Below are 19,757 nucleotides of genomic sequence, written 5' to 3' on the forward strand. Positions count from 1 at the left end.
AGTTATTGTTTAGGATACTGAAGAAGGGTCACTGGACCTGAAACGTTAACTTTGGTTTCTCTCCACAGATGCTGCCAGACCTACTGAGCTTTTCCAGCAATTTCTATTTTTGTCTCTGATTTACAGCATCCACAGATCTTTCGGTTTTTATTTAGTAATGAGTTACTAAGACACTGCTTTAGCCATTGTGCGTATACATCTAGTTGTTTATATCACTGCTGCCAGCAATAAAGAGTTGACTATTTATTTTGAGAGCTAGTTAATGTCTTTAAAGTTCCGGAGAATCAACAATGTGGTATTTGCTTGGCTCCATTTTTATTTCCCGGTACTTGCTACACTTTTAATAACCTTTATCCACTCAGTGAGCTCTTCCCGTGTTGCAGCCTGGATCAGGTAGTGCACTTCATCTGATGTGATGATTTCAAAGAGATTCCCCTTAACATCAGATTTCTTTCCTGTAAAGGAAATTCTTGGCATGAAATAATTGGTGATTAAACTCGATACAGACCACGAAACCATTATCTCCACATCCAAAAACCCAAAACAGATAAACACGGCAGTGCACCTACTGAGTTCAGGCCCTTTGGAAAAGACTTTGCTTTTAGCTCAACAGAGTTTTTTTAACCAAAGGGTCCAAATGGACTATAATGGACCCAAGCACCGAAAGTATCCCTTATCAACAAGCCAGCTGTTCTGAGATTTTTGGATAAAGGATTGCTGGCCTATATCAAAAAGAAATCATCAAGACCTTACTGGCAATAATGTGTCCTCCATCAAGCAAATTCGGTAAAATACATAGAAACATCGAAAATAGGAGCAGGAGTAGGCCTTTCGGCCTTTCAAGCCTGCTCCCCCATTCGATTTGATCATGGCTGATAATCCAACTGAGTCCCCCCTTAAATAGATTAGGAGGGCTATGAAGACTGGATCAGGTCAGAGAGATTGTGTAGGGGCTTCAGGAAGTTACAGAAATAAGGAGGAGTGTAGGGGCTGGAGGGGGTTACAGAGGTCGGGAGGGGTGTAGGGGGCTTAAAGGGGTTACAGAATTAAGGTAGATTTTAGGGGAGGGAGGAGTTTATGGAATAAGGGCAGATTGTAGGGACTGGAGGGGGCTACAGATATTTAAAAGGGTCAGGGAGGGATTGAAACCAAGGAGGAGAATTTAGAAATTGGGGTGTTGATGCCTCAAATCAGATTACTGCTTGGAAATTACTTATAGGCATTCTTCTTGATGGGTTTGTAACCTGGTATCAGGGTCCCCTATTTCCGATAAAGAAGGACACTTACCATCTGAAAGACCATCAGTCGCTGTCACTACACAACTCCGCAAGTGAATGGAACCAAGAGGCTGGTCCTGATCATCCTGTGGAGGCAACAGAATAGAAAACAGAGTCAATACATTCCACCCCTGGGACTGGCCTCTTAATGGATCATGTCAGATTGGCACAACAGTAAATAAGGAGGAGGGTTAGTAACCAGTGAAATGTCAATTTAATGCAATTGCTGAAAGAACCAGGCATGCAATGAGGATAGAAAAATGCAGCAAGTTATTAGGCTCTGGAATGAGCTGCATTGAAAGGATGGTGGGAGGAGATTCAGTGGAAACATTCAGAAAGGATTTTGATAAATACTGTACTTGACAGGATAAGATTTCCCAGAGATTAGGGGAAGTGGGATTGATGCAACAATTCTACCAAGGAGTAGGCACAGGCGCAATGGAAGAATGGCCACCTTCTGGGCTGTCCTGGGATCTAAGAACTCGAGTGTGATGTCTCCAAAACGACATCTGTCTGCTTTACCATCGCTTGTATCTCGTGGCCTGGTGGCATTGATTAGAATAGATTCCCTTCAGTGTGAAAATAGACCCTTCGGCCCAACAAGTCCACACTGACCCTCTGAAGAGTAACCCACCCAGACCCATTTCCCTCTGACTAATGCACCTAACACTATGGGCAATTTACCTAACCTGCACATCTTTGGACTGTGGGAGGAAACCGGAGCACCCATAGGAAACCCATGCAGACGTGGGGCGAATGTGCAAACTCCACACAGACAGTCAACCGAGATGGGAATCGAACCTAGGACCCTGGTGCTGTGAGACAACAGTGCTAACTACTGAGCCACCGTGCCGCCCAATAGGCTCAGGATAGCATGTGAGCTGCTGAAGCCTGTACCAACGTGGAATAGCTGAGCAGTTTCTGCCGGGCTGGACAGACTTTGTTTCTCTGAATGAGTCTCGGTGACCCACCTGGAACAGGGCGGAAACCCTTCCATCTCCAGCTGGCAGAAACAAGAATTAAAGACACTAACACACCATTTTTATTGAATGGTGGAGGAGAGAGCAGGTTCGAAGGGCCGAACGGCCCACTCCTGATTTCAAGGGAGCAAGACGCAAACCGTGCACAGGCACAGTTCCTTCAGATAAGTTGTCAGGGTGGGGTTGCAGGAAGGGATAGGCATTGGAGCAGTGGGAGTAGTGCCCAGGAGGAGGCTCAGAGAAGGACAAAGGCTGATGGAACGCAGCAGGAAAGGATGGTTAGTACATGCTTCGTCCGAACTGGTGGGGGAGCAGAAGGTGCAGCGAAATGTCTGCAGGGGACTGTGTACCGCTGCTGGGTCGTAGTAATGCAGGTAGGCAGGATCATCGTGCAGAACAAACTTTCGGACTTTCCAGTTCTTCCTCCGGTGACCCTGTTGGAGAGGAAAGATGATGGCATCAATACCCTCAGCCAAAACTTCCACCTGAACAAATGTGAACACTTAGGGTCATCATGTCCACACTGACCATAATCCCAAACACAGTTAACGATCCAAGTCTGATAGACTTTCCTTCAGATCCAAAGGGGATTGGGAAAGTTGCAGCTTTGATACGGTTAAAAAAAGGCGAAGGAGGAGCAAGTGGAATAGATGGGAAAGGTGAGCCAGTGCAAAAGGGAAGGCTGGAGCTAAAGGTAGCAAAGAAGTGATAGAAATGTGGAATAGGTGTTAATGGTAGGTGTTAATAGATCAGAAAGAAAATTGCAGGAAAAACTCAGCAGGTCTGACAGCATCTGTGGAGAGAAATCAGAGTTAACATTTTAGGTCCAGTGATTCTTCTTCAGAACTGGAGAAAATCTGCTTCAGAAAATAGATCAATTCTGCTGAGAGCAAACCCATACAAACAAGATGACAAAACTCTTCCTGCCATCACTCCCAGTGCAATGCATGCACGTGTGTGTGTGTATATATATATATATATATATATATATATAACTTACCCTCACCCACACAGGTGCACAAACACAACACACACACTCCCCCACACCTCTGCCAGACACACACTCACACTCTCACAGATAGGCGCTCACACATGCACACACAGACAGGTACACACACACACACAGACAGGTACACACACACACATACATACACAGTTTGCTAGTGTCTACTTGTAGCAGTAGAGAGTTGCACTAAAACAAATCAACTATGGTACAATACTGTTGTTCATCTCATGGTTTCACACTTTTATTCCACAGAACAGTATTGCTGTCTCTTCACCCCTGGACTCTCAAATGACCCAGGTCCAAGTCCTGTCTTACTCACCTGCTTCAGCAAACAGCCCTGTTTCACAATGACTCCTCGAAACTCCTCTTTTAAAATGTCTTCGTCGTCACCTGAGCTTCCTTCACTGAAAAAGCCGCTGTCAGCCTGGAAGGTGGAGGAAATGCCTGCAGTGAGACACAACAAACACCCTCCCAACATAAGGAATATTCAAATTGCACTGAACTGGTCGAGACACATCTTATTTTTGCTGGTTGTATGAGCAGCATAACTGCGTATAGCTGGAACTGATTATTGAGTCATCAGATACAGAAACAGATCCTTGTTGGAACGGTACCTGCATCTACCACTTCCTCTGGCAGTTCGTTCCACATACGAATCACCCTGTGTGTGTCAAAAAGCTGATTCTCAGGTCCCTTTTAAATCTTTCTCCTCTCACCTTCAAAATATGCCCCTAGTTTAGAACAGCCCCACCCGAGGTAAAAGACCTTTACTATTTACCTTATCTATGCCCCTCATGATTTTTAAAATCACTATAATGTCACCCCTCAATCTCCTATGCTCCAGAGAAAAAACTTCCAGCCTATCCAGTCTCTCCTTGTAACTCAAACCTTCCACACCCGGCCATATCCTGGTAAATCTATTCTGAACCCTCTCCAGTTTAATAATATCCTTTCTATGACAGGGTGACCAGAACTGCATGCAGTACTTCACAAGAGACCTCATTAGCATCCTGTACAACCTCAACATGATGTCCCAACTCCTATACTCAAAAGGTCTGAGCAATGAGGGCAAGTGTGCTAAATGCCTTCTTAACCACCGTGTCTATCTGTGACACAAATTTCAAAAAACTATGTGCCCGAACCCCCTAGATCTCTGTCTTCTACAACACTATCCTGGCCCTACCATTGACTGGACATAAGTCTTGTTCTTGTTTGTTTTACCAAAATGCAATATCTCACATTTATCCAAATTAAACTCCATCTGCCACTCCTGAGCCCATTGGCCCAATTGATCAAGATCCCTCTGTGATCTTAGATACTTTCTTCACTGTCATCCTGAAACATACCAACCACACCTCCTAACCTCACAATCAAATCATTTACATAAATTACCAGGAGAAAGTGGGGTCTGCAGATGCTGGAGATCAAAGTTGAAACTTTATTGCTGGAACAGCACAACAGGTCAGGCAGCATCCAGGGAACAGGAGATTCAACGTTTCGGGCACAGGCCCTTCTTCAGGAATGAGCTCATTCCTGAAGAAGGGCCTGTGCCCGAAACGTCGAATCTCCTGTTCCCTGGATGCTGCCTGACCTGCTGTGCTGTTCCAGCAATAAAGTTTCTACATAAATTACCAACCCTGCACCAATCCCTGTGGATCAGGATTTCCTGGGGAGGCAATGGCCTAGTAGTCTTATTGCTAAATTATTAATTCAGAAACTCAGCTAACCTTCTGGGCACCCTTACTGACATTGTGGGCTACAGCCAAAATTGAGAGAGCTGTCTCACAGGCTAGTCAAGCAACAGCCTGACACAGTCATACTCACAGAATCACAGAAAAGTGTTGGAAGGTGTCATCCACAGTGCTGTCCAGCAGCACCTGCTCAGCAATAACCTATGCAGTGACGCCCAGTTTGGCTTTTGCCAGGGTCACTCAGCTCCTGACTCATTACACCTTCATTCAAGTATGGGCAAAAGAGCTGAATTCCACAGCTGAGGTGAGAGTGACAGCCCTTGGCATCAAGGCTGCATTCGACAGTGTGGCATCAAGGATTAGATTAGATTCCCAACAGTGTGGAAACAGGCACTTCAGCCCAACAAGTCCTCACCGACCCTCCGAAGAGCAACCCACCTCTCTCTGACTAATGCAGCTAACATTATGGGCAATTTAGCATGGCCAACTCACCTGACTTGCACAACTTTGGACTGTGGGAGGAAACCGGAGCACCCGGAGGAAACCCACACAGACACGGGGAGAATGTGCCCGAGTAAAACTGGAGTCAATGGGTATCAGGGGACAAACTCTCCACTGATTGGTGTCATAGCACATAGGAAGATAGTTGTGGTTGGAAGTCAGTCATCTCAGCTCAAGGACATCTCTGGGTAGTATCCATGGCCCAACCATCTTCAGCTGCTTCACCAATGACCTTCCCTCCATCATAAGTTCAGAAGTGGGGATGTTCGTTGATAATTGCACCATATTCAACATCATTCCTGACTCCTCAGATACTGAAGCAGTCCATTTTCAAATGCAACAAGATCTGGACAATATCCAGGTTTGGATTAACAAGTGGCAAGTAACATTTATGTCACACATATACCACGCTACGACCATCACCAATAACAGACAATCAAACCACCGCCCCATGATATTGAATGGTCTCACCATCACTGAACCACCCACAATCAATATTCTGGGTGTTTCCAGTAACTCAACTGGACTCACCACATAAACACAGTGACTCCAAAGAACAGGTCAGAGGCGAAGAATACTGTAGCAAGTAACTCACCTCCGGACTCCCCCTGTCTCTCCATCATCTACAATGCACAAGTCAGGAGTGTGATGGGATAATTCCCACTTGCCTGGATGAATGGAGTTCCAACAACATTCAAGATGCTTAACACCATCCAGAACAAAGCAGCTGCTTCATTGGCACCACATCCACAAGCGTCCACTCCCTCCACCACTGGCACTCAGTAGCAGCAGTGTGTACTATCTACAAGATGCACTGCAGCAATTCACCAAAGATCCTTAGATAGCAACTTCCAAACCCACGACCACTTCCATCTAAAAACACCACCACCTACAAGCTCCCTTCCAAGCCACCCACCATCTTGACTTGGAAATATATCGCCGTTCTTTCACAGTCGCTGATCAAAATCCTGGAATTGCCTCCCCAAGGGTATTGGGGGATCTATCTACAACAGGTGGACTGCAGTGGTACAAGAAGGCAGCTCACCCCTCCTTCTCAAATGGCAACTAGGAACAGGCAATAAATGCTGGACCCAGCAACTGTGCCCACATCCCACAAATGAATGAAGAAAAAGACTGGATGCTGGTCACAGGCATCCAGTCCGAGAAACAACCCTCCACCACCACCCTCTGTCTCCTACGTTTCCTGAAGAAGGGCTTATGCCCGAAACGTCGATTCTCCTGTTGCCTGGATGCTGCCTGACCTGCTGCGCTTTTCCAGCAACACATTTTCAGCTCTGATCTCCAGCATCTGCAGCCCTCACTTTCTCCTCCTACTTTCAAGCCAATTTTGTAGCCAATTTGTAAGCTCTCCCTGAATCTCTTGGATCTAACTTCATTAATTAGCTGACCATGCGAAAACTTATCATTGGCTTTAGTGCCTAATCCAGTGAATGGAGATTGGAAGGGGGAGGGAGAGAGAGAAAGGGGGGGAGAAAAGAGAGAAAGGGGGGGCCGGAGAGAGAAAAGGGGGGATGGGGAAAGGGCGGGATGGGGAAAGGGGGAAGGGGAGAAGCGGAGAGGGGGAGAAGTGGGTAGGGAGAAGGGGGTAGGGGGCAATGCCCTTTTTTTGCTGCTAAACTGCCTCTTCTTATCTGCTCTGATACCACATCGAGATGTTTTTCTGAGGCAGCTAACATTTCAGTGTTCAAAGTGACTAGTGTCGAAGGACTTCTGCACCGTCAGAGACCCTGCCTGGAGACTTCACCTGGAGTTGTTGTGAATTGTTCCGTGAACAACAGGAAGAAAGGGGTGTCTCTCTGGAGCAAGTGTGGTGTAGATTCACTAGAAGGAGACCTGGGTCAGTGATCTTTTAAATCAATTCACTCGGGGGATGTTATTACAAACTTCTCAAACAGGTGGAACTTAAACCTGGGCTCCTAGTTCAGAAGTAGGGACACTACCACTGCACCACACAAGCCCTTCAGCCAGGATTGTTTTCCCTGGGATTTAGGAGGCTCAAGGAGGATTTGGTTCAAGTTTTCAAAACACGAAGGAAAACAGAGAGGGTCGATGGAAATCCATTATTTCTGCTAGTTGGGCAGAGGTGTCTAGAACTGACGTTTCAAGCTGAATTCCTGAACATTAAAATTCAGAACTGACATGAGGAAACATCTCTTCACACAAAAAGCGATTGGTAATTTTGTAAAAAAAAAATAAAGACCTGCAGATGCTGGAAATCAGAAACAAAAACAGCAAAAGCGATGTAAACTTTTTGGGTCCACCGACCCTTCTTCAAAATTCTTCTGATTTCTGCTTTCTCTCCCAGATTCTGCCAAGGCTGCTGAGATTTTCCCACAATTTCTGTTTTTGTTAGACTATTTTGGACCTCTTCTTCCAACAGCTATTGATGCTACGTCAACAGTTAATTTTAAATCAGAGAGACTGATGGGGTAAGGGCAGCCATACGGGGTTAGGTCACAGATCAGCCATGATCTCACTGAATAGTGGAACAGACTTGAGGGGCTGAATGGCCTACTCAAGATTCAAAAGGGGCAACATTTTTCACACTGAAGGAATAATCTGCCAGGGTAAGTGGTAGACTGGTACAATTACAACATTTAAAATACATGTGGACAGGTACATGGATAGGAAAAGGTTTAAAGGGATATGGGCCAAATGCAGGCAAATGGGACTAGCACAATCTAGGAAATCTGGTTGGCATGGACGAGTTGGGCTGAAGGGCGTGTTTCAATGCTGTACAACTCTATGACCCTAAAACAACTTATCTCAGTGATGTGTGTGAACAAATTTGTGTACATTTCCAAACTGACTAAAATACTATTCACCCTGTCGAAATTCAGCAAAGATTTTAACTATACTCTGATAATTGCAAGCATTTTTCTTGCCATGGAGAAAAGTAAAACTACTTGCTCCAGTTGGTGTGATGATATCAAGGCACAGGCAATGGGGATAAGGCAGGGGAATGGATAATTTGAAAAGCTCTCCACAGATGCTACCAGATCTGTTGAGTTTCTCCAGCATGCTTTGTCTATCTGATCTCCTGCACATGTACTATCTTATTTTTATTCACATGTCAACACAAGCCTAAGAGACTAGGATCTGTCCCTCCAGGCTGTATCCTTCTATTCCTGTATATGTGAAGATGTGACAGAACCCATGTTACAGATTGTTGATGCATGAATGATTTCAAACATTTCTGTTAAGACTCCCTTTTAAACCCCCACCCACCCCATCCAAGGTAGTACATAATCCAAGCAGAGAAAGGGCATTCGTCTTTCATCCAAACAGAACCATTGATTTCAGACATACCACAAAAACAAGATAATAGGATGAAAGACAGAAATCTTCTGAGCTCTTACGAAATAATAATATGCATTGGAGTCATCAATAAAGCAGTTTTCAGCGATGCGCTCAGCTGCTGATTTGGCCTTCTCTTCAGCTGGCTGAACGTAACCATCACAAACAAGGGCTGCTGCCAGCATCATTCCCTCTCGCCGATTCCTGACAAAGTTAGATGACAGCAACCAGTCAATCACAGAGGCACCTGCAATAATAATGCAAAAAAAAAATCACTTTGTGTTCTTTATTCTAGGGATGCAAGCAACACAGGGGCAAGGTTTTATTTCATACCCACCCATAATTGCTCCTAAGATCGTGGTAGGACAGTCAATCACTTATTGCAGGATTGGAGTCTAGATTAGGAAGGGGTTGGTATCTCAGAGGCCCAGGCAAACATTCATGGCATTGGGGTTCAAATCCTACCATGGTAACTGGTGGAATTTAAATTTAATTGGTAATATTTGTAAAAGAAGGTTCATCTGAGCAATAGCAATCATGAAACTTCCATCAATTATTGTTAAAACAAAAACATCCAGTTCACTAATGTCCTTTGGAGAACGAACGCAAATCTGCTGTTTCCACATGGTCTGGCCAACGAGTGACTCGAGACCCACAGCAATGTGGGTGACTCTTAACTGATGTCATCAACATAGAGTCATAGAGTCATAGAGATGTACAGCATGGAAACAGACCCTTCGGTCCAACCTGTCCATGCCGACCAGATATCCCAACTCAATCTAGTCCCACCTGCCAGCACCCAGCCCATATCCCTCCAAACCCTTTCTATTCATATACCCATCCAAATGCCTCTTAAATGTCTACCTGCAACTCCACTTTCGAGGAGCTATGAACCTGCAGTCCAAGGTCTCTTTGTTCAGCAACACTCCCTAGGACCTTACCATTAAGTGTATAAGTCCTGCTAAGATTTGCTTTCCCAAAATGCAGCACCTCGCATTTATCTGAATTAAACTCCATCTGCCACTTCTCAGCCCATTGGCCCATCTGGTCCAGATCCTGTTGTAATCTGAGGTAACCCTCTTCGCTGTCCACTGCACCTCCAATTTTGGTATCATCTGCAAACTTACTAACTGTACCTCTTATGCTCGCATCCAAATCGTTTATGTAAATGACAAAAAGTAGAGGACCCGGCGCCGATCAACTGAGTAAAACTCAGTTTGAAGGGTAATTAGGGATGTGAAACAAATATTGATCTTGTTTGCAATGCCCACATACTATGAAAGAATAAAACGTAAACACTGATCAATTCATGAACCTTCATATGAATTATGTGAGAGACAAGACTTTAATACAGATCACCAGATTTATCACAACATGCAATAGTGAGGTTTGAGTTCTTGTTTATATTTATTCACGGGCATTGCTGCTGGGTCAGCATTTAGTGCCCATTCTAATTATCTTGAAGAAGGTGGTGGTGAGCTGCCATCTTGGACTACTGCATTCCTGAGGGTCCACATTATCCTGCTATCTAAGTGACTTGTCAAATAGAGTCATAGAGTCATACAGGGTGGAAACAGACCCTTCAGTCCAACTAATCTATGCTGAACATTATCCCCAAACTAAAGCAGTCCCACCTGCCTGCTCCTGGCCCATATCCCTCCAAACCTTTCCTATTCATGTACTTATCCAAATGCCTTCTAGATGTTTTAATTTTACTTGCATCCCCATTTCCCTCAGGAAGTTCATTCCACAAGAGAACCAGCCCCTGTGTAAAAAAATTTGCCTATTTTAAAATCTTACTATTCTCACCTTAAAAATGCACCCTTGAGTCTCGAAATCCCCCATCCTAGGGAAAAGACAGCTACCATCTATACCTCTCATTATTTTATAAACTTCTATAAGGTTTCCTCTCCTCCTTGTAATCTTAATGGTTTCAAAGCCTTATTAACATGCACATTTATCATATACACATATCTTCCATTGAAATCAATATCCATTTTTCTTTGATTAGCTCAAATAAATTTATTAGCCTACATATATACACTGACATAGACTCCACAACAGAGCATATTGTATCTATGTAATTTTCCATTGTTCAGATTTTTCCATCAGAGACAACGTTATTCTATTTGCCACTCACTCTGAGGAGAGATGCAATCTGTGTCACAGATTTGCCCTATCCTGATGCCAGTTTGAATCTGGTGCTAAATTAAGGGGGATCTACAGGAACCCAGCAACAGTGACATCATCAAGCAAGCTAACGACCAATGGCATTAATGTATTCTCGCTGACAGCAAATCAAGAACCGATGATTATCTTCCACTTTTTATACATTTTATAGAAGGCAAAATAAATGCTTAGACAATGCACAGAAGAAAATGAAATATCACATTTTTCTTTTTACACGACTTTTTAAAAATACACTTTATTACTTTGGAATACCAGGCAATTCGCATCAAACTGGAAAAAAAACAATTGATCTCCCTCAAGTGTACAATTATTTGTCGAAGGCCAGAACAGTTGGACAGAAGTGGTTACGATTTTGCATACAATTATATCTCACTAACAAGGAGAATGTAAAAGCGACGTTAAAAGGGAAGTTACATCCACTTTGTTGGCAAAAACAGTAAGAGAGACTGTGATCTGAATGGTGGCAGTTTAGGGAAATGTGAGAAGCAACGAGAGCTGGGTGTCATGGTGGAACAGTCACTGAAGGTTGGTATGCAGGTGCGGCAGGCAGTGAGGAAAGCTAATGGCATGCTGGCCTTCATAGTGAGAGGATTTGAGTATTGGAGTAGAGATGTCTTGCTGCAGTTAAACAGGGCATTGGTGAGGCCATATCTTGAGTATTGTGTGCAGTTTTGGTGTCCTAGTCTGAGGAAGGACATTCTTTCTATTGAGGGGGTCCAGAGATGGTTCACCAAACTGATTCCCGGGATGGCAGGAGTGACATATGAAGAAAGACTGAGTCAATTGGGCTTCTACTCACTGGACTTTAGAAGAATGAGGGTGGATTGTATAGAAATGTATAAAATACTGATGGAACTTGACAGGCCTGATGCATGAAGAATGTTCCTGATGCTAAGGAATTGCAGAACTAGGGGTCATAGTCAAAGAAGAAGGGGTAAGCCATTCAGGACTGAGATGAGGAAGAACTTCTTCAGAGAATTGGGAGCCTATGGAATTCTCTCCCACAGGAAGCTGTTGGGGTCAGTTTGTTAGATATATTCAAGAAGGAGCCGGATGTGGCCCTTGCGGCTAAAGGGATTAAGGGATATGGGGAGAGGGCGGGTGTGGGATAATGTGATTGCATGATCAGCTAGGTGCAGGCTTGAAGGGCCGAACAGCCTGCTCCTACACCTATTTTCTATGTTTCTACACTCTCATCAGGACAGTGACTTCTGAGGATCATTGTTTGTGGGGACTTCATCAGAACATCCTGTGGTCCCTTACGGTAGTCAGGTTCCTGAAGAAGGGCTTATGCCGATTCTCCTGTTCCCTGGATGCTGCTTGACCTGCTGCGCTGTTCCAGCAACACATTTTCAGCCCTTACGGTAGTCAGTCCATTGTAAAGTGTGAACAAATTGAAAGACAAAGACATTTTTCATATATTCACTGCAACACCACAAATTCATCTTTTTGTGAGACAAACAGTCCATTTGTGAGCAAACTGAGTTACACAGGGGTCTTCTTGGACATCTCAAAGTTCCAATGACACAAAGGTTTGGGCAGGCCCCCCTGTGATTTGAATTCTCCTGACTTTACTGCAGTAAAACATACCCCAAGACACTCTGCAGGAGGGATTATTAAAATCCAACTCCAGGACATCTAACAAAAATCAGGACAAGTAACCAAAAGCAAAGAGGAAAATGCTGAGGAGTACCTTAAAGAAGGAAAGGGAGGTTGGGGAATTAAGAGATAGAATCTCAGGATCCAATCACCTTTAGGCAGGGTTAACAATGCTGGAGTGATTACATTTGGGGATATGCAAGAGATCAAAATCAGTAGAATGCAGAGATGACAGAGGGTTGTAGGGCTGGAGAACATTACCAGAGATTGTAGAGTGTTAAAACAAGAGTGAGAATTCTAAAATGGTGGCGTTGGCAGATAATATAGGTCAATGAGAACAGGGATGATGGGTGAAGGGGACTTGGCATGGGCAAGGATATGGGCAACAGAACATTGTTACAAAACAGAAACAGCAAGTAATCATTTACCTGCAAAGCAATGATTGAAAACTTTCTTGTCTTTTTGCAGTTTCAGTTCTTTGACTCCGGTCTCAGGGTCCTTCATAGAAAGATATAAAGCACTAAAGTGTGGGGAAAAGAAATCAGATTTCTAAAATTAGGACAGTCTCTTTGTCATTGCAAACAACATTAAACAAGAGTTTGAAGCTGTTTTAAGAGGTTTATTGATAGGTATGTATTTAGTATGAAAGCAAAATAGTTCCTCTCATGGTGCTCTTGAGTAAAGGTGAATAAATAAAGCAACAAAACTGAATGGGGAATGCCAGAATAATTACAGTTTTGCTTTTGAAGAGTGATGACTTCCACTTGAGAAACATTTATTTCCTCTTAGACTAATTAATTGTTTCTCACAAACTTGCACTCACCAATGCACACATACACCCACATGTACTTTCCAGCCAGCTACTTGAATGAAAAGAGCATTAATATCAAGAATTACCATCTCACATCTAGCACAAGAGACAGAATTGGGGGAATGGGCAGAATGTGACCAATGGTGTTCCACAGGAATCTGTCTCAGGGCCTCATAGTATTTATTAATAACTTAGACCGAGAAGGAGAGGACACAGATTTGTGGTGAATGACAGAAGAAACAACAGCATGAGGTTTAGGCACCAATCTGGAATGCACTGCTTCCTGTTGTGTTGGAGATTCAATCCAGGCATTCCAGAGGGATTTGGATTATTATGTGAAGAGGAAGAGAAGAGGAGAGGTTCGTGAACCGTTGTAAATTGCACATTGAGAGGCAATGGGCTGAATGGTCTCCTCCAATGCAATTTTATAATTCTGGAAGCCACATATCCAATTTTGTAAATGAGACAAAAGTGGCTGACATTGTAAACTGTAAATATGAAAGTGTAACTCTATCAGTATGGTACTAATAGAGAACTGAATGAACAAAACAGTAGTCAAAAGGATTCCATGTTAACAAATGTCAAGTCACCTACTCTGGGCCCAAGAAGGATGCAACATCAGACCATAAGACATAGGAGCAGGAATTAGGCCATTCAGCCCATCGAATCAGCTCTGCCATTCAATTATGGCTGATAAGTTTCTCAACCCCATTCTCCTGTTTTTTTCCCCATAACCCTTAATCCCCTTGATACTCAAAAACCTATCTACCTCAGTCTTAAATATACTCAATGACCTGGCCTCCACAGCCTTCTGAGGCAAGGAATTCAATAGATGCAAGAAGTTTCTCCTTATCTCCTAAATTGGGAAACATTAGAAACAGGAATGATTCAAAACAGCATGGTTCCAGCAAGACAGATCATTCAAATCTCACAAAGAGGCACAGAAAATAATCACAAAGGCTACTGAAATGTTGTTCCTTAAATCAAAAGGATGGTAATACAAGAGGATAGAAACCACAGAAATCTCACCAAACAGACAGAGGCTGTTCAGCCCATCATATCGACAGTGGCTACCCGGTCTACACCCACTTTCCAGTGGTTGCTCTGTAGCCTTGCAGATTGCAACACTCTGAATCCAGTGGTAACTGACCTCTCCTCTGGGAGAAACAGGTCTTTCCTGTCCTGTCTGTCCAAGCCCTTTGACATTTTGTACACATTGAGTACATCCCTCCTCCTGCTCTCTTCTAAGGAAAACTCTATCCAATCGTTGACTAGGATAATGAAAGTGAGTGCTGTCGTGTTGATCAGGACAGGTTTAGTTTGCATAGATGTGGAGGTGCTGGTGTTGGACTGGGGTGGACAAAGTTAAAAATCACACAACAACAAATAAACCTGTTGGATTATAACCTGGCGTTGTGTGATTTTTAAACCGAGTTTGCACAGACCAGTGATTTAATCATGGATGATGTGGTTTTCAGTCCAAACTACGACAATCAGGTAAACCTATTTTACTGCCTCAACTGGGGGTGAGGATGTGCCATATTTTCTTCTGATGTTTACTGACAGGATATACAGGGTCAAGTGCGTAGTGAATGGTTGGAATGATTACAAAATGTCACACAACACATGTCAAAGGAGCAGGTATTTGGTTTGGTAAGATATCGGATTTGAGCACATAATTTAAGGATTAAGGCAGACACAGTTAATTCTGTTCATCTCATTATCATAGGTGACCTTCATGCCCATATGGGCACCATTATTGATAAGGTTTCTCCAGCCATATTCTTAACCATGTCCTTCCACACATGTCCAATCACCGCCCAAGTACAAGAAAACTGACGTCTCAAAGATTTCAGACTCTCATTTGAACAGTAACAATTTTGCGACAGGTCAAATAGGACCAAATACACAGAAGCAGTAGACAGAGAAATATAGATCAAGTGAATCCTTTTGTACCCCAAGTTTATATTTTCAGGCAACTTGATAGACTTCCTCGTTGACTTGCGTGCAAACTTCTGGCCACCTTCAATACATTGAATCGCTCTCTTCACGTCTTTCACCCAAGCATCACGTTCTTCCAGGTGGGAAGCTTGCAGATAATGGTCCTGATTCTTTGCTGTGTGTAACTTAAAAACAAACTGGGAGAAAGAAGGATAAGGAAATATAAAATGGAGTAAAGAATAAAACCAAGACAGAAGAAGTTAGGAGTATGGGAAATCCACTTGGCACTTTCAGCTTGCTCTGTCAGTCACTAAGCGTGTGCTGACCCGATTACACCACATTCTCGATTCTCCTCATAAATAAACTTTCACTACCTTTGCTTATTAAGAAATGATTTATTAATTTTCATTAAAATCAATTTTTTTTTATTAATTTCTTCATGACAGGGAAAAGTACTAGAAGAGGAAAGGTGGAAACTGTTGTTTGTGTTAAGCTTTAGATTTATAACAAAATCCTCGTACATCTCTGAAGATCTTTTGGTGTCAAATTCAACATATGGATATCAGTCTGTTAAACACAGACTTCTCCACAGTGATCACAATTGTGATCTGGGGGACTTGCTGCATGCAAGAAGGGTGTAAGGAAATTCCATTTCAAAAAGGAATTGAATATATAATTGAAAAAGAAAAACTTGCAGGAGAGAATGGGGAATTGGACATTATTTATTTCTGCTTCAAAGATGGGCGAAAGTTCAGGATTGAATTCCAACACAGGTCCTGAAGGTAAAAAGGTACTGCGCTTATCTGCTTCACTGTTCAATGCCACTTATAAAAACACACAATAGAGGATAGCTTTTTAAAAATGTTACTAATATAATTTACTTGCAAATATACATACTGCAATGGAACCTGGGGTTTCACAGCCTTTTTTTTAGTTTAGTGCTGAATGGAAAAGGAAACAAAAAACTAAAATTGAAACTCTTTGAAACCAAATGAAATTTGCAGAGCCATCTAAACTTAAATTGCCCGGTCATGCAGTTAAAAATAGAAAACATGAAGTCTGGATTTCGGAAATACAGTTAGACAGCATGAAACCAGACCCTTCGGCCCAACTTGTTCAAGCTGACTAGGTTTCCTAAACTGAATAGCGAAAAGGGTTACCTCAGATTACAACAGGATCTTGATCAGATGGGCCAATGGGCTGAGGAGTGGCAGATGGAGTTTAATTTAGATAAATGCGAGGTGCTGCATTTTGGGAAAGCAAGTCTTAGCAGGACTTATACACTTAATGGTAAGGTCCTCGGGAGTGTTGCTGAACAAAGAGACCTTGGACTGCAGGTTCATAGCTCCTTGAAAGTGGAGTTGCAAGTAGTTAGGATAGTGAAGAAGTTGTTTGGTATGCTTTCCTTTATTGGTCAGAGTATTGAGTACAGTAGTTGGGAGGTCATGTTGTGGCTGTACAGGACATTGGTTAAGCCATTCTTGGCATATTGCGTGCAATTCTGGTCTTCTTCCTATTGGAAAGATGTTGTGAAGCTTGAAAGGGTTCAGAAAAGATTTACAAGGATGTTGCCAGGATTGGAGGGTTTGAGCTACAGGGAGAGGTTGAATAGGCTATGGCTGTTTTCCCTGAAGTGTCGGAGGCTGAGGGGGTGACCTTATAGAGGTTTACAAAATCATGATGGGCATGGATAGAATAAGTAGACAAAGTCTTTTTCCTGGGGTGGGGTAGTCCAGAACTAGAGGGCAGAGGTTTAGGGTGAGAGGGGAAAGATATAAAAGAGACCTCAGGGGCAACTTTTTCACACAGAGTATGTGTATGAGCTGTCAGTGGAAGTGGTGGAGGCTGGTACAATTGCAAAATTTAAAGGCATTTGGAGGGGTATATGAATAGGAAGGGTTTGGAGGGATATGGGCCGGGTGCTGGCAGGTGGGACTAGATTAGGTTAGGATATCTGGTCGGCATGGACAAGTTGGACTGAAGGGCCTGTTTCTGTGCTGTACATCTCTATGACTATGACTTTATAACTAGTCCCATTTTACCCACAGCCTTCTAAACCTTTCCTATCCATGTAACTGTCTTAATGTCTTTTAAAATGTTGTAATTGTACTCACCTCTACTAGTTCATCTGGGAAATTGTTTGTAAAAACACCACCCTGAGTGAAAACGTTATCCCTCAGGTTCCTTTTAAATCTTTCCCCTCTCACCATAAACCTATACCCTCTAGTTTTGGACTCCCCTACCTTTGGGAAAACACATTTGCTATTCACATAATCTATGCCTCTCATGTTTTTATAAACCTCCAGAAGGTCACCCTTCAAATTTCTACGCTTCTGGGAGAAACATCCCAGCCTCTGTTTATAACTCATACCTCCAGTCTCAGTAACATCCTTTTAATGAGATAAAGGAAATTAAGATGACTATCACTGCTTTAGTTCATAAAGGAGTCAGTTGACCAGAAGCAGCCATACCGTACACAGTGTGTGATGTACAATTTGGATAGATAGATAAAAAACTACATTCTAATCAACCTGTTCCAAAATGTTATTACACACCTCTAGAACAGGTGGGACTTGAACCCATGCCTCTGAAGTAGGGAAATTACCACTGCACCACAATAGCCCTCTAGATAGCTCAAGTCTGACGAGAGCAGAACAGAGGGCAGTCTGCAGCACTGCGCTGTGTGGGTTTTTGTGGAACTTGGGCTGGTTGTTGGAGCTGCTGATCGATGAGAGTTGGTAGCTGAATCGTCGAGATGAAGGGGCTGGAATTCCATCTGAAGAAGGTTGGAACTTTGAAGGACTTTGCAGTAGAGCCTTACGTCATACACACTGAGGTGGGCTGCCCTGAAAATCCACGAGATCTGTCTTTGACACATTTGCTATTTCACATGTAATTGATAGTTTTTATTGACTGCAATATGTCTGGTAATTCCTGTTTAATTGATGTTGATTTTAGCTCAATTGTTAAAGTTTTAAAAAGTGAAATATTGTCCAGTGGTTTTCCCTTTGCGGTCATTTGGCAAATTGGGTTCTTTTGGTTTGTGGTTCCATGGGGGCCAGATTAAAAACACCTAGTACGTTTTATCATAATTTTTTTAACAATTAATATTTACAAACAACCCGTCCCCATAAAAATACAATGACCAGTGGGATTTACCCACCATTCTCTTGATGTAGTCTGTACACGGAGATGTAATCGAACTTCCCTTCAGTGGAATGACTCCTTTGGGACTCCCATCACCTTTTTTACTGTAAAATTCAAACGTATCTTCTAAAAGAACAACCCAAACTGCCTTCCAGGTATTGAACATGTTTCCCTAGAACAGAAAGGAAAGAAAATATCAGATTAGGAAGAGTTATTAACGCTCGCAGTGACTTCCCAATGACTACCATAAACACTGACATCGGAGAAGCCGCTTTATTTGGATTGCCAGACTTCTGAACCTCAAGTCCAATATTGCTCACTGTCACTGGGTCAAAATCCTGGAATTCCCTCCCTAATGATATTGAGAGTTAACCCATAGCACGTGGACTGCAGTGGTTTAAGTAGGCAGCTCACCACCACCTTCTCAAGGGGCAACTAGGGACGGCAATAAATGCTGGCCAACCAACTTCACTCACATCTGACAAATGAATAATAAAAAAAAACAGGATCCTTCATAGGAAAAGCATTTCATTAGAGTGCAGAGGAAACCCATCATGCTTACGCCAACTCAAAACAAACTATTTAAGATAGCTCTCTGTGTAAAGGATTGTAACAAAGGTGTGTACCTAACACGTGCCATAACAGCTCCAGGCTACAGAACAGATTGTCAGTGTAGCTTGGAGTCTTACCAGCCCTACAATGGGGTCACTTTGGTTCTGGTGACTAAAAGATGCCTGTCTGTTGCAAGTTTAGATGCTGCAAGCCATGAAGGGGAGAGTTACTTTTCATTCAGTAATATGCAGAAGGACTGAACAAGCTAAATTTGCTAATTCCGAAAACTCTGGACTACAGATAGGAGTCAACAATTGAGCCAGAGATTGGTGTAGCTCTCAATAATCAGTGAAGTAGCAATGGTACCAGTAAAAGCAGTTCTGGAACTGTTAAATACAAACAATTATCTTTATACACCGGCTTCACTTCTAGGACACCAGCACGCTGGAATTCCCTCTTAAACCTCTTTCCCTTCTCTACCTGTCTATTTTTCAAGACATTCCTTAAAACCAACACTCTGACTAATTTGTTAGCCCCATATTCTTACCTGCCTATTGGAAAAATGTTGTGAAACTTAAAAGGGTTCAGAAAGGATTTATAAGGATGTGGTCAGGGTTGGAGGGTTTGAGCTATAGGGAGAGGCTGAATAGACTGGGGCTATTTTCCTTGGAGCGTCGGAGGCTGAGGGGTAACCTTAGAGGTTTATAAAGTCATGAGGGGCATGGGTAGGGTAAATAAGATCTT

General features: G+C 42.9%; 1 protein-coding gene across 2 annotated transcripts in view; it reads right to left on the bottom strand.

The window, feature by feature from the left end:
- Nucleotides 1-59: 59 nt before the first annotated feature.
- Nucleotides 60-19,757, bottom strand: part of plek (pleckstrin) — a 144,010-nt gene continuing 124,312 nt past the window's right edge. For both annotated transcript variants that reach the window (XM_087991680.1, XM_043696658.2), the window contains exons 2-9: nt 18,478-18,633; nt 15,330-15,511; nt 12,991-13,082; nt 8,836-9,020; nt 3,583-3,687; nt 2,608-2,691; nt 1,288-1,363; nt 60-455 (exon numbers count right to left, since the gene is read on the bottom strand). In XM_087991680.1, coding sequence (XP_087847806.1) covers nt 316-455; nt 1,288-1,363; nt 2,608-2,691; nt 3,583-3,687; nt 8,836-9,020; nt 12,991-13,082; nt 15,330-15,511; nt 18,478-18,633 — 1,020 coding nt within the window. In that variant the 3' untranslated portion in view covers nt 60-315. The remainder of the gene's footprint in view (nt 456-1,287; nt 1,364-2,607; nt 2,692-3,582; nt 3,688-8,835; nt 9,021-12,990; nt 13,083-15,329; nt 15,512-18,477; nt 18,634-19,757) is intronic.

This window comes from Chiloscyllium plagiosum, unplaced genomic scaffold (genome assembly GCF_037043375.1).
Source record: "Chiloscyllium plagiosum isolate Xiang-an unplaced genomic scaffold, Cpla_swu_hap1 HiC_scaffold_10, whole genome shotgun sequence".
Lineage (NCBI taxonomy): Eukaryota > Metazoa > Chordata > Chondrichthyes > Orectolobiformes > Hemiscylliidae > Chiloscyllium > Chiloscyllium plagiosum.